The sequence below is a fragment of the Acyrthosiphon pisum genome, chromosome A2 (assembly GCF_005508785.2).
Source record: "Acyrthosiphon pisum isolate AL4f chromosome A2, pea_aphid_22Mar2018_4r6ur, whole genome shotgun sequence".
Taxonomy (NCBI): domain Eukaryota; kingdom Metazoa; phylum Arthropoda; class Insecta; order Hemiptera; family Aphididae; genus Acyrthosiphon; species Acyrthosiphon pisum.
Window position 1 is genome coordinate 12,616,347 of NC_042495.1, and position 27,358 is coordinate 12,643,704.

Genomic DNA, 27,358 nt, shown 5'->3' on the forward strand with positions numbered 1-27,358 from the left:
CCTATACCTACTTGTATTAATACAATGTATTATTAAACATCGTTATTTCGTAGTCAAGCTATAGAGCGGTATGGCCCGTATAGGTACCTACATGAAATCTATAGGTATTCTTGAACAAAACATTTATTTTTTATCAGAATTTCACATTGTACCCCTTCCCTTCTACACCAGGGTTGAAAAAATCTGTTTACAAAGTTATTAAAAAGTTAGAACTATCAACAATTTAGTATTTGAGTATTTGAGTCGTGATCAAATTGTAGGTACTTTGTATACCTAACTACTTTGTACTGCAGGGACAAAGTAGTCAAATATTTCTTCACTGTTTATTTAGGGGCTAGGCTCTAGGTTACGACTATGGTTAAATATCGGACAATATTTCATTTAAAACGTTCATGAAAATGGGTCAAACCACAATACCTACCTACCTCTTGAAGTCATACGAACTCATTGGCTAACATATTTTGTGTTTAAGTATTATGCTTTTTTTAGTTTACCCTTCAACTTGAGTACTTGACCAGTACACTTTGCGTTATTAATTATTATTAATTTGTAAACAGTGTTTTTTGCCTATGTTTACGGTATGAAGAATGCAGGCATTGTAGAATAGAATAATATTATATAGAAATAACACTCGAGCAGCTGAGAATAATCTAAAAGGTCTTCAGAACCAAATTGTGTGTACTTTACTCACTATTTCACCTAGTAGGTACTATAATTTTTACGATTATTAATGTTTTCTTTTTCAACAATTTTGTAGGCAGTGGCGCCATTTTTGGCATTTGCCCCCCCACCCAGTTATTAGCGGGCCGCTGTGGGTATGGGCTAGTTTTGGGCCTTTATATAGTAGGTAGCTAATAGGTAATATATTATTTTAGTAACCTCTACATATATGTATTAATTATTTAGTTAGGTACCTATAAGGAGGGTATTTTTTATTGAGATAAAAATGCAATATTGTAATGTAATATAAATGTTAGCGAGCTTTTTTTTTTCAGTTTTATTTTGGGCCGGTCAAACATATTGTCCCCCCCCTCTCTAAAACTGAAATGACGCCACTGTTTGTAGGTATTTCAGTGTTAATAAAAAATGTATAAATGTTAGTTTAGTTTATTTTGACAGAGATTAATTCCACGCTGAGTTGCTGACTTTAAAACAAAGAAAAACGATCGAAAATCCACTGAAAAAAATAATATTAGTTTTAGAAATATCGAGGAATTGAAAAAGTATATTTAGGTAATACAATAATACTTAGGTGTAAAATGTTCTCTTGCTATGTACTAAATACGGCCCTGGGTATTGGTCATATTATATTACATTGAAAAAACTGCACTACAATATCTGCATTATATTTCGAATTAAAAGAATTACACGGTACATACTAACCATTAATTTTTTAATTAATTTACATATATACTGTAGAATTCTATACTGTAGAATATTGTTATTAATTTTCGAGTTACCTAATACTTGGTATATTGTGGCAATACCATAAAATTAATCTAATTTTTTATGAAAATGGTGTGATTAAAATATAGGTAATAAATAATAAAATATGTAAAAGTTTCAAGTTCACACAAATAACAGTTTTGAATTAACAGTGAAATAACTAAAATTGATTTTCTTTTTTTATATTATACTTTTGTCAGAATTTGAACTTCAAATGTCTAAAAAAAAAAATTTGCATATATTTTTCAGCCTTTTTGTTTTCAGTATGAAATTACCTACGAGGAACATTGTATTACATTTTCAAATCTCAGCTGTAAAAAATTAAAAATTTTATAAATTTTCAACTACAAAATTTGAATTTTAAATAACAACTTATGAGGAACCTTGCATTTAATTTTTAAGCATTTTGACTGAGCAAAAATGTTTTGATCGACATGGAAAGTATAAAAAATCAAGTCTTAAATTTTGCTATTAATTATTACCAACAAATATAATAATTATTTATCTATACATAAAACAGGATTCCAATAGTTGACACTATTGTATGAAATACATGGTGGTGGGAGGTGGCGTTTAATACCTTAACCCTCGGGTAACACACATTTTAGGAACATCAAAGCACAGTGGCCAATTTTTTAGAAATTTCAAAAAATGGTGCCAACACACGGTAGTTAACGCAGGACTGAGTAAAAGTGCCATTTGGAGGGTGACTATAAATAAGTATTATATGATATATATATATATATATATATTGGAATCAATAATAAATAGCATAATTATCATTTATACAGATGCCTACTATTATTTGTCTCAAATTGAGTTTAAAATCATAATAAATATTATTTAAAGAAACACAATAAAACATAATTGAGTGATTGCAATAGTTATGTCCATTATTATTAATAAATAATGTTATCATACAACGTTTCTCTGATCTGAAGAGAAAAATCTGAAAAATGTATAAACTAAAGCTTTTAATAACTAAGTTTATAACTTTATAATATATAACATTCTATGTTGAAACAATTTATTAATTTCATAAATTAATATTTTAAAACAAATAACATAATAAAATGCATAATTAAAATGTAAAAACAATGTCATACACTTAAAAGTAGTAGGTGTCTAAACAGTCTAAGAGAATGAAATGTTTCGAAAAATAATATATATAAAAACGTAATAACAAATATTTATAAATGGAAATTTATTTATGGCGCATCAATTTTGTATCTGCCTCAAATCAAAATGCTTGCCACATAATCACAATTGAACCAAGCGTATATAGTGTCCGTAACAGGAACATACAATGTTCATGAATATTTTTTTTTGAAAAAATTACACGAACAAATAAAAACAACTATGTTATAGAATTCTGGTATGCACCGGAATGTTGTAGGATAACTACACTATTTTAAAACGACGCCACGCAAAGTGATAAATAGGTTTGGTGATACATAGAGTTTTTATGCAGACTAGAACGACTAGGACAGCTGTGTAATGTGGCAATAGCAGCATTTGGGTTTCGATGAGAGGCGTGTCCCAGACCGGTTGATCTCAGCTTGGGTATTTGGAGTAAAAAGATACAGTTAGGTCATGGTTCTTTAGGGAACAAGTCCTGTTTGAGTCTTGCTGCCATTCACCCAGATGTGTTAGATATTTAAATTCCTTATGATTTGAATTACTTGGGGATATCTGTTTGTAAACAAAAAGTTATTGTATTAAAAATATTTAACATAGCTAAATAGATCGATAAATTGTCAAGTCATTTTAAAATTTTTATATACCTCGTTAGTAAACATGGTAAGCACACATTTTTCTGGTTGGAATGTTTTCAGCACTTTTAAAATGAGTTCCTTGTAAGAGCTTTGAGGAACATTGGTCTCAAAACTAACAAAAGAAAATTCTTGTTGTGGAGTTATATGAATAGTCATATAATGTCCCTATAAAACAAAACATACATTAATTATGAAACATTAAAATATATTTAGTGATATTTCCACTCATAATAAAATTAACAATGCAAGAAACATTTAAGATTTATTAAATAATATTTTTTTAAACAAACGAATAATTAGTAATTTAGTAAATTTGATAATATTATGATCTTACCTCTTTTGCAATACCATTCATAGAATAACCACAGGGTTCAAATAAGAAATCGTCAATTTCCATATTAGGCAACAATCCCGATATTCCAGAATCCTAAAATTGTATTCATAAACATTAATTATTATTTTTAGTAAATTAAAATGTATTTTATGTTATATTTATTGTACCTGAGTAGCTTGACTTGCATTAGCCGACTGTTCTTTGGTGAATATTTGCATGACATCAGGATCCAAATTTGTCATGAGTATTTCTAATGTTTGATCAGGTTTTTGTTTTTCTTTTCCAAAACATTCAACTGGATGTAATGCATATAAATACCAAGAATCATCTGTTTTTGATGAACGCATACACCTAGCCACTCCAGCTGTAGAACATGTTTTTAATAACAAATCGTATTTATTGTGTTGCTTCTAAAGTGTAATATTTACATACTTCCTTTAAACATGATATCTAAAGATTCAATTTCTAATTTAAAGTTGCGATATGTATCTTTTTGAAGTTCAGGACGTTCAAAGTTTTTACGAGAATAAAACACATCTTCTACTTCATCAAATCCTGTGAATTCATGCACGTTGAGCAGCAATGGTTTAATGCATTCTATTGGGGTTGTTGTACCGCAAGTCTTCAATATGAATCTTCGTTTTGTAACAAACATGCTACTTTCACTGTAAATATAAAATTCAACAAATTTAATTATTGTACTTAACTTATTATTGATTGTAATTTTATTTTAGTTTTGTAAAAATAGTCATAATACAATTTATACTATATAAAAATAGTTATGCCAGTAGCATCGTGGCAGTGAGTTTAATCCAACATATTTAAGGTCTGATAAGATTTTTAAATTTAATTTAAAAATACAAAAATCAAAACTGACTATTTTATCATCATTATGGCTCGTAAGTTCATGTTTTAAAAAACACATAAATAAGCATGCACTTATACACTAAAAACTGGAAAATATGTATTAAAATTTCAGAAATATGTATTTATAAATTCAGTAAATAAATCAAAAGTAAGCAATAAGAAATATTTCTTAATTTTTTTAAGTGTTATTTTATTTCTTATGATTTTTATTGGTAACATTGTTTCTGTAGTACTTCCGTAAAACTTATTAAACCCATTAAGTCATACAAAAAAAAAAAAGAATATCCATATTTAATAATATGCACTAGTAACTCCAAAAAACTACTATATGCCTAATTTACCCAAAATATGTACTATTGAACTTTATATTTGTATTACTATTGTTATGAAATGGATTTGTACCTCACTTTAGCATGTTTTCTTGTGTAGTAAAAAACATGCAAATACATAAACTTACGAGCCCTGGTCATCAACTTTATTGTGTTGATAGACTGCATCACCATCTATGCTTAAGACCAAAAACCATATCAAGTTATTAACACAATTGCGAGTTACATAAGGGGTGGTAAAGGAATGTACGAGAACCAGTTAGAATAGGAAAAATAAAATATACAGAATGGAAAAATGGGTCTCGTCTAGCAGGCGGGAAATTTGAAATTAAATTGGAAAAAGCAATATAAAGGAAATAAATCTCTTACGAAAGAAGCTTTGATAAAAAGTTGATACCCGGGGCTAAAAAGGATGATAAATTAATTTTTTGTTGTTCAGAAGTATAGTTATCTGGAAACTGGAAGGCAGTCAATTTTAAAGATGTAAGAAGCAAACCGTAGACATTTTCTCTGCACTCTTTCAGACATTTGAGAGTCACTAGATTTGTATATGGTTCCCAAAATGACAGAATCGTATTTCAGTTAGTGGGCAAACTAAAGAACAAAAAAGACTTTTTAATCAGAAAAGTAATTTAAATTCAGAGCACATTAGTTGGACAACACCAAAAAAATTAGTGCCGCATGTTGCCTCATTAGTAGACTAGGACACAGCGCATGAAAGTAAATGAAAACCAAGATCACAGATAAAATTATTAGTTGAGAGTACATATCCATTGTTGAACGAATAATTAGATGCTATTAAGATTGATGATATAATATTTTATATTTAGAGTGCGGCCTAGATAGCAACCTCAATAAATTAACCAGTTTGGATCGTTTTTTATAGGAGGGGAACATCATGTAACAAACGTGAATCATTTTTTGTGGTACCATGGTTAAAGCAAAATGTATTTTAGTAATCATGTTATTTGGTATTCAGGATATTTAATATTATAGCTATAAAGATTTGAAATTCTGACCAATTAATTATTATTATTAGTATTTTATAGATATGAATTATGAATACATCAATAATAGTAATAATAATATATGATGATACAATTTCCAACATATGTACTCAAAAGTACATTTATCAAATTAAAATTAAATTAATTTGATAGCAATGGTTAATAACATAGGCTAGGCTACTGCTGAGGTGAGCTAAGCGAGTTGAACACCTTATCAGTTTTATATTAATTTTAATGTATAAACTATCTTTAAAAATATTTCAAAACCAATCAATAAATGTTTTAAATTCATAATTTTAGATTTAATAAAAAACACTTTTATTTTTAGTATTTTACCTCAGAACATAAGCGTCAATCTTGTCATTACTGGTGTAACTGATTACTTCACAACAAGCAGCTTTTAAGAGGTCTTCATATTTTTCTCTATAACAAACAACAATACATTAATTAAAGTGGTTAGGTTTAAAACAAGATTATTAAGCGATATTATAACTCGTAAAGAACTTTATCTAAATATATTTATCTGTTTTTGAAGAGGTCATTGCATTAGATGTTTACAGTATTATACAAATTATGATAGTCACCGCCATATTTTATTTCTTTAATTTATCTAGGTTCATATAATTCTCTAGCGCTTAAGTACCGTGTAAATGTGTAATATATATAACGACAACTGAAATGTCTAAAAATCAATTATTATACATAAAAAAACATTTCGGACAACAAATAGATCATTAAATTATTTAAGCTATATAAATTTGAAAATAATTAAATTATTTAATAATAAATCTAAAACTATTAAGCATTAAATAGGTTATTGATAGTTGTTTTAGTAAAACGTATTTCATTGAGTAATGTGATAAACAAAAGGAATATAATGTATACATTGTCATTAAATTTAATTGCAGTTTCAATAATGATTTACAACATAAAAGAGTACTAAAGGTAACTCAGGTTATATGCTTATTGCTTACTCAAACAAAATTATCACTTTTGTACTAATATATTTTACAATCGAAAACATTGTATGCCAAAGGGACGAAATTGGTCATTTGAAATGATTACTGATTGGAAGGATTAGGGTTAATGAAATTCTATTAAAGATAAATCAAAAGTAAATTATAAAATTACTCTGAAAATAGAAAATTATACAGCAATATTATTAAGCCACATTAAAATCTAATATTTTTCTCATATTTCTAAATGTTTACTACTTTACAGTAACTGAAAAACATTTTCTTGCAGGAAATATTAAATGAGGAAAAGTACTAAACAACATATATCACAGAATATAACAACATAATATACTTTATAGTTTTTAATTTTCATATATAAGGTACCCAGTTGTACATCAATGATTTATTTTACACATAAATAATAATACTAAGATAATAGTTTAATGAGTGATAATAAACAATTCCCATATATCTTTGCGATTAAAAATTGGGATGACCTTTTTTTGTATTGTAAGTTTCTAATGAACCTTTTATTTCAGTAAGTCATTGCCGTGAGTGTGTTGGACACTAAAATTCAATAGTAAAATATCATTGCATACAAAAACGATTCTGAACAGAAATGGTGTACTAACTTCTATTTTTAAGGTATGTAATAAATAATTAGTAATTTATTTATCATTTGTCGTATAGTAGGGTGAACAAATTTTTCTAAAAATATCATATTATATTGTAATATAATAATTATAATTCCAGTAAGAACAACTTATGAATCATAATGAATCATACATTTTCAAAGATCTGGTATTAAAGTTAAAATATTAATGTATATATATAAAAAAAAAATTACCCATTATGTATTAACAATACATTTTAATAAAAAATTAAATTTTTGAAAAACAACTTGTAAGGAACCTTGCATTACACTTTAAAGCTTTTCAACTTAGATTCAAAACTTGTATTAACATTGAATGAAAAAAAAAAACAAATAACATTTAAAATCCATGAAAAGATGAAAAAGCCAAAATATTTTGAAATGTTTTTGATTTTCAAAAAAAAAAAAACAATTCTGCAATAACTGGTGGTCCATAAATGTTCTAGTATTTCCGTAATATGTTTTTAAATCTTTATCTATTATTTTGTGAAGTACTGGGAATTTTAACTATTAACATTATTGTACCAATTAGTACCAACTTCTTACCAAAACCACAATCAAAGTTAAGATTGAAAATTTTTTCTGTTACAATAAAATGTGACGCCAAACAAAACAAAAACATTTTTCATTACAAAATGTATACATAAAATCAATGCACCAATTAGAATCTAAAATTTTGTAGCAGATAAATGATAACTGAATATTGTTGTTCAAGAATTAAAAATAAAAAAGAAATATATAAAAGGTAAATAGAAGTACTAAACAAAAAAAATTGTCTAGCAGGAGAATGCGGAGATTTCACACACATTTATTGTTTAAATATTAAATTACTCAAAACAAAGTTATGGCTATTTTCAATCAACTAAATTAAGAACTTTAATATATGTAATTATTAGTTTTAGTAAAGGATAACTTCTTTTAACATAAGAAACTCAATCTTGTGAGAACTATTAACATATTTTAAAATACTTGTTAGAAGTAATATTATTAAGCAATATAGTTTTACTAAACATTATTATGTTTAAACTAAGATTACATGAAATAGGGTAAAGGAAAAAAACCTAGAAAAGTAATTTTTTTCATTTTGAGAAGAACATGTATTTAATTTCAAAACTATGTCTGTATTCCATCATGTATGCCTAAACTTCAGTCATAACTCTTAACTACATACAAAAAAAATAACCAATTTTTTCCCTGGACTGCTTAAGAGATACAATACTTCAATAAATAACTGAATACCAAAATTGCCATTTTGAAAAAAAGGGACTTTCCTGGTTTTTTCTCAGTACCCTTAATTTATTTAAGTTTGTTTAATACAATTTAATGTTTATTTTTTTTTAGGTTTTTACTATTATGAATGACAACATGCATTTGTTATTTTATACTTTGAAGCACAATATTTTTTGAAGTATTTCAATGTATGAAAATATAATTTTTAATGAAGGGTTATATATTTTCTGTGTGATTATTAGAATATTTAAAATACTTCAGATAAAAGTATAATAATTTGATAATTTACATTTAAATATTATTAAGTTAAGTTTAATCTAATAAGAGATTTAAATAAATCCTAATTAGTAATTACTATTCAATTTATAATAAAGCTTGATATTAAATAAATATGGTTTAATTATTTTTAATCATATCAAAATACAATTATAAAAATAAATCTCAAGATAAAAAAAATACAGATAATAATTTCATTGATTAGATATATGACAGCAATGTTACTATAAAAAATATGTCTGGTTCAAAATATTAATAATTATTATTAATATAGGTAGTTTATATATAAAATTATATTTGTAAGTGACAAATAAGTAAATACCTAGTAATAATAATAATACGTTTGTAAGACACCATGGAATATAAACTAAAGTAATTATAAGAAGTCAAATTCACAAAATAAATTTTAATTGTAATTATTTTTTCAATATTATTTTATTTGAAAACTAAAAAACAGGTATTACACAATACACCTACTTATATCATTAAATGTATGTTTTTTTTTCCAAAATAGTTTTAATATTACATATCAACAACATTCTTGTTCATTTATAGTATTATTATCACTTGATATTTAATGAAAAATAATTATATCTTAAAAATTGCAATTTCAGTGGTTATTATCTATACTAAACTACTATTTATATCTTGTTAAATACAAACATATTTTGGTTTTTTTATTTATAATGATTGTTCTTAATATCAAGATTAATGTATATAGTTCAATTGATATAGACAAAATTGTTATACTAATTAATTTGATTTAGTAAAAGAAATTACAGCTTATGATAATCCTACTTTATATTTTCTTATTATATTTCAGCTAACTGTATATATTTTAGTTTGTTTAAGACAATTGTATATTTAATATGGTTTACTTTCGTAGTAATGTATTTAAGATTCTATAATCTATTGTGTTCAGTGTTTACCTGTCATAAATAATTAGGTATATTAAATTATGGACATAATTTAATACATTTATTTACTACCCTAATATAGACACACAATCTTAAAATAAATTGAAAAGGCTATGATCAGAGTTCAAAATTGTTATAGTAATTGCATATACAATTTTAAATAATTATTTAGTTATGGGAAACTTATTAATAGTAAATAACATTAAATTCTTACAATATGTTATTTCTTATCAAGAATTTCATTTTAACACTTTAAACTAGTACAATATCATAGCTATTTACAAATTAAATTCATATACACATGAGTTGTGAGAAGTTAAGATTAATATTTAAAATTGCATTCTAATTTTTTTATTTACTGAGACAATTTATAGATACTTACTATAGACACGTTTTATTAGTTTTTTATACATATATTTTTTTATCACTTAAATTGAAGTATCATATTCAATATAGTAGTAGCTAGTAGTATGAATTACTAGTGCTAATAAAAAAAAAAAGTAGTATGAATATTGATAAATCAATTTCAACGTTTGAATCTATAAAATAGGCTTATCGTTTTATTAATTATACACACATGAGGCACTTTAGCACTACCTTATCACACATAGACGAGAATAAGATAAATTGTGGTCGTTAAAATATTGTAAATTTATATCATGAAATAATACAAATTATATAACAAGTTATACATAAAGACATGGACTAAAGTATATAATAATTTATATTATTATTAACCTTCACATATATTATGGTTTTTTTTTTTCATATTTTTGGCGCCGAAAATAATTGGACTGTTCCCAAAAAATGCACTAAAATAAGTTATAAGGTAATATTGTTGTTTTTAAGTAACATTTTTGAATTCAAAGTTCACAAACAAAACAAAATATAAATAAAAATAGTTATTTCAGAATTTTAAATTTATAGAAATTAATAAATATCTTAAATTAACAAACATTTTTTTATTATTATAATCAGGTATAGAAAATTAATATTGTAGTATAAACAATAGTTTTACTTAAAATTGAGCAAATTCCCAATGTGACGATTTTTTATATTTTAAAAATGATTCTGATCATTACTAGACTACTCAAATTTGGTTTAAATGTAGCTAAGATTGGCTTCGGTTTCTTCACTTATTGTCATATTCAGGAAATATGTACAATTATTTGCTTATAGTCTGAAATGTGTTCAATTTCTAATTTACAGAAATTATAAGAGATTTTTTCATCCCCTCTTCCCCCCAAAAAAGATAATCATTGTATTTTTATAAATTAAGTTCCATAGGTAGGTAATTACATATTATTTCATATACAATGTCACTAGTTCCAAATTATTATTTAGTAACTCACAATTCATTGTTTATTTCACTTTAAAAATTTAATGTTGAATATATTATAAATTATAATTAGTACAATTGTGACCACCAAGTTCAAGCAAACAAAAGCAACAAAGTTATTTGATATAATGCAACCAAAAAATATATTTAAGTAGGTACATTCAGGAAACCATTATAAAGTATTTTACAGTTAAATACTCATGCTTTAAATGAAAAATATAATAACTAATAAGTAAAAAATATATTTGTTTTATTCTATTTTATAGGATGAATTTCAATTTACATGTATTATAATAGATAATAAATAATATAGAGTAAATAAAATGTGAGCAAACAAATTAAATTAATCTTAAATAAAAAAAACCATGTTGTAGTAAGACATAAGACATACACTCACATAAACCTACATTAACAATCAAATTTTTTGAACAGTATTTTGATTCTTGAATATTAAAATATTTTTTAACAATTTATGAAGAAATTTTAATACTAATAACTTTATTTATCATCAGATAGAAAAAACTTGCCCAAAGATCATCAGTATTTTCCCAATTAAAAGAAGACAATTTTTTAATTGCCTTCTACTTTGGAAAATGATCTCAGCATAAATAATATCTGTGACTTAGGTAATTATTTATGTTCTATATATTATTTGTAGTTTCAATCATATAAGGGTGTTATGCTCATTATAAAAGTAAACTAGCTTATACAGAAAAATCATTCTAAAATTACTATTCAATTTGTGAAATTAAAATGTTAATCAAAATAGCACAGACAAGTACTAAATACTAAAGTGAATCAAATCATTTTCTTTAATAAACTAATTAAATATATTAAGTAGGTAGGTACTCACTCACTATCTACTAGTTAACGTTTCACAAAAAAAATTATTGTTTAACTATATTGGTAAATATATAGGATTTTTTAATGACAATACATTTAATAAATAACAAGATTTACAATTATTATGTCTCACAAGTATAATTTTCTTTAAGTGAAAGATCTAAATGATTAAACCAAAAAATAAAAGGTTTGATTCAAGGCTAATATGTAATTATAAACTAAATATTCTAAAACAGAACAAAAACTATAGCCAAGGACTAAAATCCAAACATTTTTCTCTTTACCAACATGTTTAAAAAAAAATTATAAATAAAAAAATTGAGAGATAGATTGAGGAACTTAATATTAAATTTTACCTTGGTATTTTTCTCAAGTCTCCGTTTTCAAATTTTCCATCTTGACGGCCAAACCATATTTCCAACAGCTTTTCGGCCCCTTCGAAGAAATCTTCTGTGGCCATATTTTTTTTTTTTACCCTTTGAAAGAAAAATAAATTAACGGAATTTTAAAATTTGAATACTGTTTAACTATTTTAAAAATTTTAAAAAATGAATAAATAAATAAATAACAACCGGCTACATTTAGCCTGTTGTTAATCAGCGGAAAACCGCCGAGCAAATGAAATCTGCAACCTCTCCGGTTCTCCAATATAACGTCGGAAACAAGACTTGCAAGCACCTTGTGACCCTGGATGCGCGCACGCGAACGCAGAGGGGGAAAAGATAAACTCACCTCTTGACTGCAAGAAGTATAATAATTAATATATTATGTGTGTGAGTGTGTATGGTAGCAATCTACTGTATGAGTATCAAAAACGGGCCTTTTAAAATATTATTCTCAAGTGCTGTTTCGGCGATGAACTGATAAATTTCGGTACGTTCTGCTATTCAACGGTCTCCGATAAAAAGATCTTCGTACCTATCAGATTAATAAATTAATTGATTATTATTAGTACATTATTATTTACCGACACGACAGACAGTATGCACGTAGGTCCACGACTTACAACTCTCCTGCGTAGTGACTAGTGGCTGGTGCTAGTTATCGACAATGCAATGGAACATTATTATCGATTTTCGAGGAAAATTGTGAAAAGAAAAAAGGTAAATACAGTAATACCTCTTACACGGACCACGGACGTAACAACATAACCTCATACCAACACATGATAACGAAATACTGATAACAAATTCATGCATTGTAATTTGTAGATTGTTTGATTTCGTACATTATAGCCATATAAGTCACAGCCCGTAGGTACTAAATAGTATTTAGCCTAATGGAACTAAACTACTAAATGTTTTCACAACTAATAATCTCAATGGCTATTTATTGTGTACATCTTAAAAATTAAAAAGGGGGAACTAATGAACTATTCAGCAACTGCTGGTGTCGGGTACTCCAGTGTACCTACCTCGTTATTGAGTAAGTCACTATAATAGACAATAGTGTAATACTGTTGTAATGTTTATGTTAAATTTGAATTTAATAAATTAATACGAATATAGATAAACGATTCTGAGCGAAGACGATAATATAATTATATCAGCCTACATTACTAAGTAGGTATATAGTATATTTAATGATATAGTTACCAATAGGTATTGCTATTAAAATAATTAAAAATAAAGTAATAAATAAAAGTAATCTATATAAAATCGTTATTCTTCATTTAAATATCTAATTTCGTCCAAATTTGAACTTTAGATGTCTATCAAAAAATCGTGCATGTGTATTTTAAATATTTTTAAATATCTATAATAACAACTTACATGACAAACCTTGTATTACATTTTCAAGTTTTTTTGACCGAGTCTATAAATAGCACAGAAATAATCAAAATATTTTGAAATTTACATCATGTTTAGAAAATGCTTATAAAAATATTTGGTGAAAAATTCTTTACAGCTTGATTTATTTTTATATTAGGTACAACAAAAAACCAATAGTAGATTGAGCTAATTGACAAAACAAATCGCTTTCAATTTATAATAATATTTATTATTGTTTTATTATTTCGTATAATATTACTGTTAAAACTTATAAGTCTGCACTCTGCAGTAGGTAGGTAATGGCGTAAGTACCGTAAAGAAGTGGCATTCCAAAGAAGGTTTTTTTTATGAAATCGCCTCAAGTCTAATATAGTCTATAGATGGCCAGGTGGGCGCATGTGATAAATGTTAAAAATACAAAAAATGTATAATAAGATATAACAAAGTTTTTTTTTTGTTTAACAAAATATTTATAAGAAATATATAAGTAACATATTTTAGGTAAGTGGGTTCCTTATTTTTTTGATTTTCCTCAATTTTAATAATTGTTTAGCACGCCACTGTAATGAATAGGATACTTATATGAACAACTTAAATTAAGTCTAAATATTTAGGAATTTTAATGTGCATAAAATAATAATTTACGTAATGCAAAAAGTTTTAGGTCCCTACTTTTAATATTTTTTTAACTAAAATCGTTAGACGAAGAATCGCTATTTCTTGTTTAATTATTTGAGTAGGATAGGAAGGTATTCAATTTCGTCAAAATTATAATTTCAGAAGTCCATAAAATAAACTTGTGTTTGATGTTTAATATGTATTTTTAGAATATTGTGCCTATATGTGTCTTGGGTATTTTTATAATTAAGTACAAGTGCACAACAATATGAGGAACATATATAGTATTACATTTTATTAGCAAACAATATTACTGTCTATGTGCATTTTGCTAGTTATAGACTAAATTGCTCAAATCAGATAATATTCAAAGAAATAATATGTTGAATACACTCATAGAACATTTATTATAATGTATGTAATTATGTATGCACTTTGCGGCGTCGTATCAATGTATTATCTAGTGTCTAGTTATACATTATAAAAAATATCATATTACCTGAATTTTCGCTTTTACAGTTATTTGGGATTTGAAACAAAACAATTATTTAAATACTTAATACTTAAGTATACCTTTCGCAAGTAGGTTGTTGGTATACCAGATTTTATCTGATGATAACAATTTACATGTCATGGTTGAGGCAGGTAGGTACATTTTGATTTTTGTATTTTATAATGTTTATTGACCGATTTAGCTGACGAGTGACGTTAACAAATATAAAATATGAAAGCTAATACGAAATGAAATAGGACAAACATTTTAAATACGCCTTCTGCAGTTCTGCGTATAAGTAAGTATTAGGTACCGCTATATCTGGTATATATACCAGATAAGTAGATATATATCATATATATAATTATATGTTTAGTATGGTATTAGGATGTCCTTAAGCGAAAGTAATGGAGAAAATAAATTATTATGCCATATAACCGCCACGTAAATTGTCAGTGAGTCAGTAAATTTAACAAATTTATAAATTCTCACACATCTATTAAATTATTGATTTGGTTTTAATTTTGTTGTGTGTATCATTTAAAATATTTACAATAATTAATCTTACATTAAAATGTATATTATTGTTTATTTTAGATTCAGAGTGGATATATGTATTGATTTTACAATGATGTGTGATTTTTTTGTGTCTGTAATCACTGTATAGGGCAGAAAAACTGCCTAAGATTCCTCATAATTTTGTCTACCTTTATCAAAAAATGTCTACAAGAAAGTCAAGTTCAATTTTTATGAGCGTTTGAAGTTCAAATTTTTAAAACATTGGATATGCACTCGATTTCTCATGTAGCTTTTTTATTATTTTGCTGTAAATCAAAAACTATTAACTGTAGATACCATTGCCATAATATGTTTATTTTATCAATTTCTATACTTCATACAATTTTCAAAATATTTTAATTCGTTTTGAGCTGTTTATGGACATTATCAATTTTCAATTTTTTTAGTTTTTTATAAGCAAGTTATAAAGTTCGAATTTTGACAAAATGTATCAAATTTAAAATTTAAAAATTATTTTGTAATTAAAAGTGTATAAAATTTTCAACTTTTATAGTTAAGGATTTAATATTTAAAACAAGGTTCCACGTAAATAGGTTGTAATATATAAATTACTTTATCCACAATAATATCATAAAATATACTTAGTAATATCATACAGACTGACTGGCCGTCTTCGCTCTGAATCGTTTTTCGTATACAATGATATAATATTATATAATTAAAACAAATTTAACACCATCCATTACACTGACCCACTTGTATCCTCCTGTACAGTGTACAGCAGAGCGACACCCACTTGCCTACCTTTTTCTATTTCGTTCTTTTAACATCTTATTTGGTCGCTGTAATTTGTGACTACTTAATAACACGTTAAAATAATTAATATATTGTAACCTCGATATAATCTACTTTGATAAATCCAGTGATGTTAATAATAAATCTTGTAGTACGGTTAAGACATTTATTTTTCCAATAATGTGTAACCCCACAAATTACTTCTCTACGTTGTGCTCGGTGTATTCCCTATATTCATATATATACTTGCAGCAACAATTAAGAACTATTTTAGAGTTTTTAGTGGAACTATTTTACAACAATGATATTTTTTGATTTTCTCAATAATTGATCTAGTGTTAAAAGGAGAACTAATAATAACTGTTGAAAATCATTGAAAAATGTTATCAGCGAGGATTTTGAACGAATTTCCGATTAAAATGGTCAGGTAATTTATTTTATTAATGCTTTCAAACATGTTGTAACTTGTAATATCGCAAACTCACAACATACCACTTTATCGATTGATTACATTTTATCAAATTTATTGGACGATAAACTGACATGCTTATGGAACTTTAGTTTAAGAGGTTATTTAATACTTATACATTTTAGTATTGAGTTTAGATTTCAAAAATCGACAAATTAACAAAATGGTACTTATATTAGGTATACATAATAATATATAGTTATAAATTATAATATACATAGTACCTACCTACCTATATACTGTGGCTGCAGTAGACAAATTGTATTTTTATCTTTTATTTTATACTGCAACTTGCAACACTATTAAAGTATAAATATAAATTGTAATTTAATACGATTCGATACAGAAGGTATAAAGTGCAACATATTTAAATATCAAATTCGCTGCAATATGCTTATTTATCTATATACTTAAATTATTTTATTGTCGCTATCATAATGCGCCTGTTTCAATAAGTATATTATTAATAAATAATAACTATTCAAATCGTTTATAATGTATATTCAATATTTTTACCTATAATAACTACATAATAATATAATATATTCCCATATATCTTGAAAAAAAAAATATGGCGTACCTGTATGTTCATAGACTAATTATTGTATATATTTTATAATATCATGCAGTAATTAATTTAACTGCCTTGCATATTGAATGCTTGAATGGTGAAAACATAACTTTTGGTAGTTACAACTTACATTATATCTATACATTCTAATACATAATATATAATAAACAATATAGGTACATAGATATAAACATAATATTAGTAATGTGATAGTTATTACATTAAATACCTACGTATACCTATAATAGTTTATTTATCTCTTAATAGAATAAATTGCATGGTTTTATTCTGAACGAGAAAATATTTTTGGTACACCTAATAACTGCAAGATATTACATCATTAAATAACGCTGTGAACGTGTGTGTAGTCAACCGCAAATAAGATTTCTTTTCATAAAATATTAATACACTACTACATAGGACGTAGGTACCACTATACATTTACATTAGTATACTACAAGAATACAATAAAATATTATGTTAGTTGCATAAAATGTTTAAATTTGTTTATACCAAATTATAAATTTAAATGTTTTCTTTTTAATTAATCATATGAATAGATATTTAATTTTTATTATAAACTTAATACCTATATTAGGTTTTATTTATTTGCAAAATAAATGGATTTTATTTTTTATCTGCTATTTAAATTGTTTGATATTGTGTTCACCTATATCACTATTTGCAGATTGATTCGATATTAATAGTACCTATAAATACTGCATTTAATTTATAACTATGTAATTATGTAGGTACAGTTATGTTATACTTTATAATTACACGCGATTTTGTCTACGATAAAAGTTCTGATCTAATGTTTTAGTGGCACTTTTAATTACCTAGTGTACAATGTACATAATATTATATAAAGTCCATAGAATATTTATTATACTATTTTTTTTTCTCACAAACTTATCACTTTTAATGATGAAGTTAAAAACTAACTGCACGGACAAATTAATTAAGACTTTCGAAATAATAATTTTTATGTATAATTGTAGTAATTCAATGATTCCAACTCTATTCACAAACTTTGGCACACGAAAACTATAATAATTATAGTAGGTGAGGTTATATTTAATATATCTACCTTAATTCGTTACCTAATTTTAACATATTTTTGAGTTAGCGTGGTAAAAGGATTAAAAAATAGTTTATTGTAGCTATAAAACGTTGTTATAATTAGTAATAATTAGACTTATAAATTATATTATATAAAATATAAATATATAGTAGGTAATATATATTTTAATAGATACAACTATAACCTAAGTTCAGTTTTCCACTGTTATGACAGTAAACAATCTAATATTGTTACCCATGTGAACATTTTAAGAGGGGGCCCCAATAATATAATTAATTTGACCTTACTTGAGTTCTGTAGAACTTAACCTGTTGAAAATTATTTTGATATTTGACAATTTTAAACCTGCAGGGCGTTATATACGTGTAAATCGATGTACTTCAGTTGTCATAAAAAAATGTCTATAATAAATGTCTATAAATTTAATTTTTTTTTATAAATATATTATCTCTATAGTTGTATAATTAACTTATAATTTATTTAAAAATTAAAAAATGTATATGTAAGTTTATATTTTATTTTAGTTATACAACATGTATTGAAGTTAACAAAATATACCTATATAATATGGCTATATTATATAATATAATATAGATTAGATTAATAATATAATTATGACTTTCTATAAATCACAATTATTTAATTAAAAGTATATTAAACACAAAATTTTAGATTAATGATAAAATGTTTGTGTTTTTTTGTAATATTATTAATTAAAAATGTATAACCAATTTTTTGTGATGATAATATTATCTATTATTAACAAACACAATCTAGGTACCCATAAATACATACAATTGATAGATATTATGTAAAATTACTTTTAATTAATGACTAGGTATTTAATCATCATTTTTACCTATCCCAACCAGTAAGTCAGATTAATTTGAATCGTATACGAATCTGTATACAGTTTTGTAAATAATCCTTTACTTACGATAATACACAAACGCATCAGTTTAGTACGAGTACCTACCTTAAGTGTATAAATGGCGTGTAATATTATATAATAAGTACATACAATATTGGACTACTCAACAAACAGTACGTTAAGATTAGCTGTAATTATCTACTATTTTCTGTTGTTCTATTCCTTCGAGACTATAATACCGTATCCGTGCTTATATATTGGATAGGTATTATAATGTCTAATCATTTAGTTATATTACCTGCTGGGGATACATACAATTCTCAGCATCGATGTATTATTTTAAAGAGGTTTACTGTTCTATACAGCTCAACAATAAACTATAAATCGATTTACCAGTAAGCATCTCTTTTTCGCGATCGATAACATGATTTAATAAACTTATAATAATTATTATTAGTGACTTTTATAATACACAAACGCTTATTAAAACAGTATTGGACATTGGTGTAAACTTCAACGAACAGCAGAAAATATTATAGATGCATAAAAATTATAAAATAAGTAGCTTCTTATATAGAGATTGAAAATAAATAAGAAACGTTGATGAAATGGCGACCTTATATAAACTCTTTCTTTGTATTTTACTATTTTATCAGACGTAGGTAATGGAAACTCAATTGGCAAGTAATATGTTAATATTTTTTTAAAAAGTAGAGTAATTGTATATACCTATTGTGTAGAATATGATATAGTTTATTATATACTATGACGTACTATGACGGTAGGTATTAGTCAAAATGTTTCAAAAATTAAAAACTGTATGAGTATGACTTAAAATCTTGGAACGTTAAGTATATAATATGCTTACAATGCCGAGTGCCGACCAATAAGATGAAAACCACGCATTGGATTAGTGTAGGTATCTATAACCATGATGAATTAAGTGTAATCAAACATAGGTAGGTTTAATAAACGTTCGATAGAACTATTTTGAGCTGTGATTAAAATATTAAGTATTCAAGAATCAAGATGATAAAACTACTCATACTATAACGATTAAGCGACATAATATTATACATATTAAAACATGTCAAATTTATACATTATACACATGAAATTGGTTTTTTAAGAAAAGAAAAAACATGGTACCTAGCTATAGCATGGTTACTATAGCTATTAACCATCCAAAGTTGCTTATCCAAATATGTCTTCAACAGCGTATAGAATATCTTTGACATTATTACGCAATGTCATTGATGTTAATAGTTAGTATAGCAGTGGCGCCGAAGTCCATGGTGATGTCGAGCCGTGGCCTGCCTCTTTTTTAAAAAATGTGGCCGGCCGGCCATATTTTATTTACTTCATAACTTTAATATGAGCATGAGTATATTTAAACCGTGATTATGAATAAATGTATATTAGGGTGCCTCTATATTAAATAATTAAGATATTGAGGCTGGGAAGTTTTAAAATTTCCCGACCACATTTTAAAAACTTCGGCGCCACTGGTTAGTAGGTACCTAGTTGCTATCAATATATATTAATAGTGAGTTATATCTATATAATATTTTCATACAATCCATTCTAGAAGCTTACAACATTTTTATATTGATGTCTACATTTAGTAATAAAGAAATCTAGAAGAATTTAACATTAATTAATCGTAGGTTTAGGTAGGTTGGTGGTGTAGGTAGGTATAGGTATAATGTGGTAAAGTTAAACTATAGAATCGTCTTATGTCGGTAGGTACTTATGATACGTAATTTAAATCTTATAAGTACCTTTATTAAGTAAAATGATTACCTATTTAAAAAACCAAAAGTGGTGGTTTTAATCGGCTCATTGAAAAATATAGGTGCAGTGTACCAGTTATTGTGACACATTTTAAAATGTTTATTTGCAATCATTATGGTTTATATTATATTCGCTATAAACCAATATAGCCATAGGTACCTATTTGGTAAAACTGTAAAAGTAAACGTATCGATATTTGTTAGTTTACAAAAGTGATTGTTATATTTTTTTTATTTAGGATTTTTAAGACTAAGAAACAATTTAATTATTTGAAGCTATTAGCTAATATATTTATTAAAATAGACGTATTTACTAGCGTGAATTGGGAAAATAACGCGTCGTTTCTATATGTATATTTATATACCACTCGGGCCTTAATTAAAAGTTAGATCCGATGTTATTGAATTTATATCACAATATGTTTGAATGTATTATTCACATTTATACAAATGATACCTAATTTACAGTATCATCTAGATCTATGTTAACAACTGCGCCATTAATATATTTTATCATTTCTAAACAGAACTAACACGCATGCATTAAAATAAGTAAAATACAAACTTGTTTGTTGGAACATTAAAGATTACTTTACTTTCTTAACCATATACGATTATACATAAACACAGAATATAGAATCGTGTTTGTAGTACTTATAAAAATATCATCAAGGTTATCAAAATAAATGTATAATATGGTATAAGTTTTATTAGGAGTTGAACGGAATACTTGAAATAAAATACATAGTTATCAACCTTTAAAAACAATATTATCACCATATTATAGTATAATAATAAATAAAAAATATGTTAATATAATTTACTACCTATTTACAAAAATCTATAGTAGATAATTAAAAAAGGTAATATTTACAAATTGTATAATCCAATACTATTCGGATACATTCGATTTTTTTCCTTTGGGTTAAACTGGTTAAACACTTTTTATGTAAAAGAGAATTTTGACGACAATCAAGGTATTTTCACACAAAAATAGGAGGTATCTGTTTAAATTATAACATTCTAATTTCTAAATCTCATGAGCAACAAAAAAATCTTATAACAGAGTAATTTGTTAAGTAGAATTAGGTTCAATAATTGACTCTAGGTTAGTTATAACTTATAAGTCTTAAAAATATTTCGTTCAACGAAACATTTTGTTATATTACCTACTGTAATAAAATAATTTTAAAAACAGAAAAATTAGCAGCAAAGGATTATTTGATAGTATTTATGGTTGGATACACAATGTATGGTTGAAAGTTCAATAGAGAGAATCAGGTAGATAATAATAAAACATACCCTTTATTGTGAATTTACCGGTTGAAATAACATTAGGTACTAAAACAATAAATGGATAATGATTAAAATATGATCAATGATTTATTGTATCGTTCAAAAAGTCACTGATAGGTAAAATTTAATTCCTCAATCCATTGGCACTGCGTGTTTTAAATTGTCAACTCAAATCTCCAATTAATATGTTAATAGTACTATACTTATATAATGTATTAGTGTATCACTTAATTTACTATCAATAAAATTAAACGAATTATTAAATAATTATCTAAACATTTACAAATGGCTATTATTAATAATTTAATATTTATATTCAATATTTAATATCAATAAGGTACATACATATAGGTAGGTACACTTAATTAAAATAAATAATAAGTGACTAATAAGGAGTATAATTGTTTATTTTATCAGTCTTTTTAAACAACTTTAAATAAATACAATTAGATTTTAGATTCAGAGTGGAGCCACAGAATATAACAATGAGCGGTAATATAATGGAGCGGCCGGAGCGTTAATTGGTTTGACAATGATTCAATTTTTTTTTGTACCTGATAACACAATAATTTGTATAGTTGAAAAAATGCATAAATCTTCAACTTCAATGGAGTTTTTCTTGTAGCAAATATGCTCTAGTTTGTACGTTTTGGGGTAAAAAGTTGATATTTCAAAAACTACTATATTCTATACCTACTGATTTAATTACATAAACTTAACCAAATATTTATATTAACATTTTCTAGACACGCCGAAATTGTAAAAACATATGAATCTTTTTGAGCTACCTTTATAAAAATATTTTAAATTGACTATTTTTAATTCTTATTATTCGAATTATTTATATGATACAATTTTAATTTGAGCGTAAAAAAACTTGAACATTTAATGACGTGGAACCTTATTTTAAATGTTGTTAAATATTAAATAATAAATAATATCAATAATTAGAGCATAATCATTGAATATTAAGAGTTTGTTGGAAAGGGGCCTTTTTATTATATGACGGGGCTTTTTTTTCCTAGATTCACGATCGTATCCGCTCAGAATATTTTTCATTGTATGCTGTGGCGTATCAACGGGGGGATATGAGGGTCATATCCCCCTCTGGAGACCAAATTTTGTACACATTACAACATGTATGTAATAATATGATAATAATATGTGTATACTGAATGTCTACTAAAAATTGTATTTCCCCCTTTGAAAAAATCCTAGATACGCTACTGATTGTATGATATGATGTACTATGTGAATCCAAATTTAACACATCCATTACACTGACCTACTCAATGGTGAGATACACTCTACTTAATATTCTACAGCGGAGCGACTTCTTCGGTTTTTAAATTGCTATCGACTTAAAAACGTATACCTATAATGGCTAATAACTCGCATTATACCTACACCAGCGACCAGCTATAAAGACAGATACTTGTATTATACACATAGGTACCTATATAGTTGTATAAATACATATAATGTAAACTTATATTATATACATTCAGACATTCTTAATTTATTCATAAATCAGAAGTACTTAAAAATGTAATGTATAAAATGTAATGTATAAAATAGATATACCCATGTTAATTTAGTAAGTTTGTAATGTGTATTATGTGTAGAATATATATCTAAATAATTAAAAACTATTTTCCGAAAAATACAAGCTGCTATAGTCTTATTCTTTTATCGCAAATTTTAATGATTGTTGTGTGTCTATTTAAACCCAAATTATTGAAACCGCGTGAGACCTGTATAAGTGGCTAATTTAAAATAATATAATGGAAGGTAGGCATATAAATGTTTTACAAGTGAAAAATAACCATAGTTGGTACTAATTATTAAACATTATAATTATTAATAATATAATATATAATATAATTATAGGGCATACCCCTTAAATCACGGTTCATGAATCATACGCCATGACTCACGTGGCCTCCTTAGTCCGACCTTCAGTCTTGTAAAAATAAAAATATTTATGATAATTTTTTTTCGATATTTTGTTATAGGTAAATAATATTTTAAAGAGCAAAAATGTAAAATAAAATATTCTTAAGAATTTTTAAATTTTTAAATTTTTAAATTTTTAAAGATGTTACTTTTAATCATGAACTAATTATTAGCTTAGTTAATATTTTTATCTATTTAACTCATGCTTTTACATTTTATAATATAATTTATTATTTCAGGGTATGATAAATATATTCAATTTTACTACTTGTAGGTACTTAAATCATAATAATAATATATTAAATATACTATATTACTATAAATATTATAGTAGTATAACGTTTAAATAAAAATATAAAATCCAACAGGTAGTTTTTTGAAAATTTCCATGTACTCACCTTAAGTAAAAAAAACTTAAGCGATGAATTTCTGAGTTATTAAAACGTTTTTAGAACTATGATCTAGAGATAATAATATAGTCCTTAAAAGTGGATTTATAAAAATATAAAATATATTTAAATATTGTAAATATGTAATATTTATAGTCTATACTCTATTGCTACAGTACGTCAGTACCTATATTAATTATTAATATTAATTAAATACTAATTCATTTTCAAATCATCATAGCATCAACATCTTCTAAACCTATTTTTTTATTATCATTGACATAGGTCTATTAACCTTAGTGGTACACAATATTAAGTAACTCAAAATCTACTCGTTCAGGATATAATTTTCAAAAAAGTCTGCTTAACAATTTATACGAAAAAGAGTAATTCTCATTTCAAAAAAAATAAGTTTATAAATATAGCTTTACCTAATTAAATAGTATATACTTTATTATGATATTAAAAAATCTAATTGTTGTATACTTGTATAGCTAATCGCTTAAAATATTACACTTTTATGAATAACAAATTCCAAAAAATCCATTTTGGATTATATTTTTCTAATTAATTTCGAAATTCCGAAGGAAGGGGTATTGTCCTGTTTAAATTATATAGAGGTGCAGCCCCACTTCTCTCACTGACTGTTTACTCCTGTGATTGTAATTTATATAATAACATTTTTCGACAGATACAGATTTAAAATATTTCATCGTTCTAAAAATGAAATTGTTTTAGATGTCATAATAATGCAACGTTCACTGCGATATTATATAAGTACCTAATATTATAATAATCGTGATTATTGATTAATTGATTATTCTGTCTGTTTTTTCAAGGCAGTCACTAGTCACGTATAATAGTAATATAATGGTGCCAGCAGGTGAGCTGCGCCGCATCTATATAGTTCCTACTCAACTATGCTTCCGAACGTACCTATTTATTTATTTTATTTCCCCGTCCCCCCTCCGGCAGTCCATAGTAAGTTATCAGTGATGCCCATCACTCATTGTTTGAGATTTTCGCATTGTTCCAGTTTAAATTGTACTTATTTATCGCCTGTTCGGCCTGACAAAATATTTCTCGAATTATATCACTATAGATACATTGGTTAATGCATTGGTTCCGAAGTAGTTAAGAAATTCTATGGTAAACAACGAGATTATTGATATAACAATACTTACTTGCCTTTTAAAAATATTTTGCTATTTAGCAAACAAGCAATGTACTATGTACAACAATCAACTTTATACTTGAGAACATGACGTAGAGTATACATAATCATCTTAACTTTTTATATAGTAATCACCTTTATAAAAAGTTAAGATTAAATTAAAATTAATTAAAAATATTGTATTGTAATTATTTGGAAATATATTTTTTTAGTTTTCACATACGAGTATATGACTATATGAGGTAGGTACGTTGTAAAATTAAATAATATATCATGTAAGGTCAGTTGGGGTAAGTGCAGATTTGGGGTAAGTGCGAATCCAGATATTACGGAGTATATATTAAGTTTATGAAAGACTGTCAATAATGAAATTGTTGTACAACGTCCATGTAATATATGTACATAATTGGTCACACTGTATTATATTTCGTTATCGTGTTATCAATCTTTACTTTCAGAATATAAATTTCACTTGTATTTTTCAAAGAAGACGTTCGTTTGCCATTTTTTTTAAGGCAGTTTTTTTAAAAATTTGCTGTCTTAAACTAAGGTAGGTTATATCATTTTATGTGTAGATTATGATTTAAGTGTTAAAATTTGTATAGTTGTCAATGAATTTTATTTAAGTGCGATTACGCACTTTCCCCTTGTAAAATGAATGACGGGGAAAGTGCGACAATTGTCTGCGGGTAAGTGCAACATGACATGTCGCACTTACCCATTGTAATATTTAAACATTTATTATTAAATGTAATTTAAATTTTGAATATTTTTTAGGGTAAAATGGTTAGATCTTACGTTAGAAAAACCAAAAAGGGTGATGCATATACCAAAGAACAACTGTTACAAGCTACAAATGCAATCACAAGCAAACAAATGACCGTCAGCTTTGCTGCCAGATTATACCGGATACCAAGAACGACGCTTTACGATCATATAAATAAACGACGTGGAATGAAGTCTACAACTAAAGGTAGAAATACTGCCTTATCACCTGCTGTTGAAAAAAGTTTGGCTCAATCATTAACCATTATGGAAAAGTATGGCCATGGATTAAGTCGAACCGAAGTTTTGACATTAGTTGGTAATTATGTCAATGATAATAACTTAGTTACTCCATTTAAAGGTGGATATCCAGGTCATGATTGGTGGATAGGGTTTTCTTCTCGACACAAATTATCATTAAAAATATTTTAAAAGCAAAAGAACAAGAAAAGGACAAACCAAAAAACAACAAGAAAAAAAAACAGTCTGAAGAAGTTGTCAATGAAGAAGTTGTAAATGAAGAAGAGATTCAAGACGTTATAGATATAAATTTGAATCAACCTAATGAAAACTTAAATATAAGTTTTGTCAGTGGAGTGTCTGAAATCAGTGATTTATTAAATGAATTGGAAAGAGAAGAAGAGGATTTAGCAGAAGAAGGATATATGTTTCGCACAAAAAATTGTGTTGATGATTGGGTTTTAATTAAATATAAGCTTGAAGGAAAATCTGCAAAATCATTACATTATGTAGGTATTATAAAAGAAGTCTTTGATGGTAAGCATAAAATAAAATTTGTCAAACTGAAGTCTGAGAATAAAC

General features: G+C 25.8%; 3 protein-coding genes across 7 annotated transcripts in view; 2 read left to right on the forward strand and 1 right to left on the reverse strand.

Moving 5' to 3' along the window:
- Window positions 1-1,915: 1,915 nt before the first annotated feature.
- On the reverse strand, window positions 1,916-12,885 carry Samdc (S-adenosylmethionine decarboxylase). 3 transcript variants are annotated; one of them, XM_029488863.1, is made up of 9 exons: window positions 12,792-12,884; window positions 12,544-12,710; window positions 12,328-12,447; window positions 6,095-6,181; window positions 3,988-4,220; window positions 3,723-3,919; window positions 3,556-3,648; window positions 3,231-3,386; window positions 2,314-3,138 (listed from the first exon to the last, which is right to left on the reverse strand). In XM_029488863.1, the coding sequence occupies exons 3-9, from the start codon at window positions 12,429-12,431 to the stop codon at window positions 3,001-3,003; spliced, it is 1,008 nt and encodes a 335-aa protein (XP_029344723.1). In that variant the 5' UTR covers window positions 12,432-12,447; window positions 12,544-12,710; window positions 12,792-12,884; the 3' UTR covers window positions 2,314-3,000.
- A 13,086-nt stretch (window positions 12,886-25,971) lies between these two features.
- LOC100574922 lies at window positions 25,972-27,351 on the forward strand. Of its 3 annotated transcripts, XM_029490490.1 has the most exons (3): window positions 25,976-26,321; window positions 26,549-26,649; window positions 26,692-27,351. In XM_029490490.1, the coding sequence occupies exons 2-3, from the start codon at window positions 26,555-26,557 to the stop codon at window positions 26,966-26,968; spliced, it is 372 nt and encodes a 123-aa protein (XP_029346350.1). In that variant the 5' UTR covers window positions 25,976-26,321; window positions 26,549-26,554; the 3' UTR covers window positions 26,969-27,351. The 3 variants fall into 3 exon arrangements, with proteins under 3 accessions (XP_029346349.1, XP_029346350.1, XP_003247097.1); XM_029490489.1 differs by having other exon boundaries at window positions 25,972-26,649; XM_003247049.4 differs by having other exon boundaries at window positions 26,022-26,321; window positions 26,549-27,351.
- LOC107884753 overlaps window positions 27,038-27,358 on the forward strand; it is a 3,303-nt gene continuing 2,982 nt past the window's right edge. Inside the window, exons 1-2 of the mRNA XM_016807525.1 lie at window positions 27,038-27,048; window positions 27,120-27,313. Coding sequence (XP_016663014.1) covers window positions 27,038-27,048; window positions 27,120-27,313 — 205 coding nt within the window. The remainder of the gene's footprint in view (window positions 27,049-27,119; window positions 27,314-27,358) is intronic.

Excerpts from the sequence above, each read along its gene's own strand:
- Samdc (XM_029488862.1), bottom strand. The coding sequence starts at position 12,431 with ATGGCCACAGAAGATTTCTTCGAAGGGGCCGAAAAGCTGTTGGAAATA. Across the intron at positions 3,920-3,987 it reads AGATATCATGTTTAAAGGAA|CTGGAGTGGCTAGGTGTATG; the intron begins GTATGTAAATAT and ends CATGTTCTACAG. Across the intron at positions 3,387-3,555 it reads TGAATGGTATTGCAAAAGAG|GGACATTATATGACTATTCA; the intron begins GTAAGATCATAA and ends TTTGTTTTATAG.
- LOC100574922 (XM_003247049.4), top strand. The coding sequence starts at position 26,555 with ATGGTTAGATCTTACGTTAGAAAAACCAAAAAGGGTGATGCATATACC.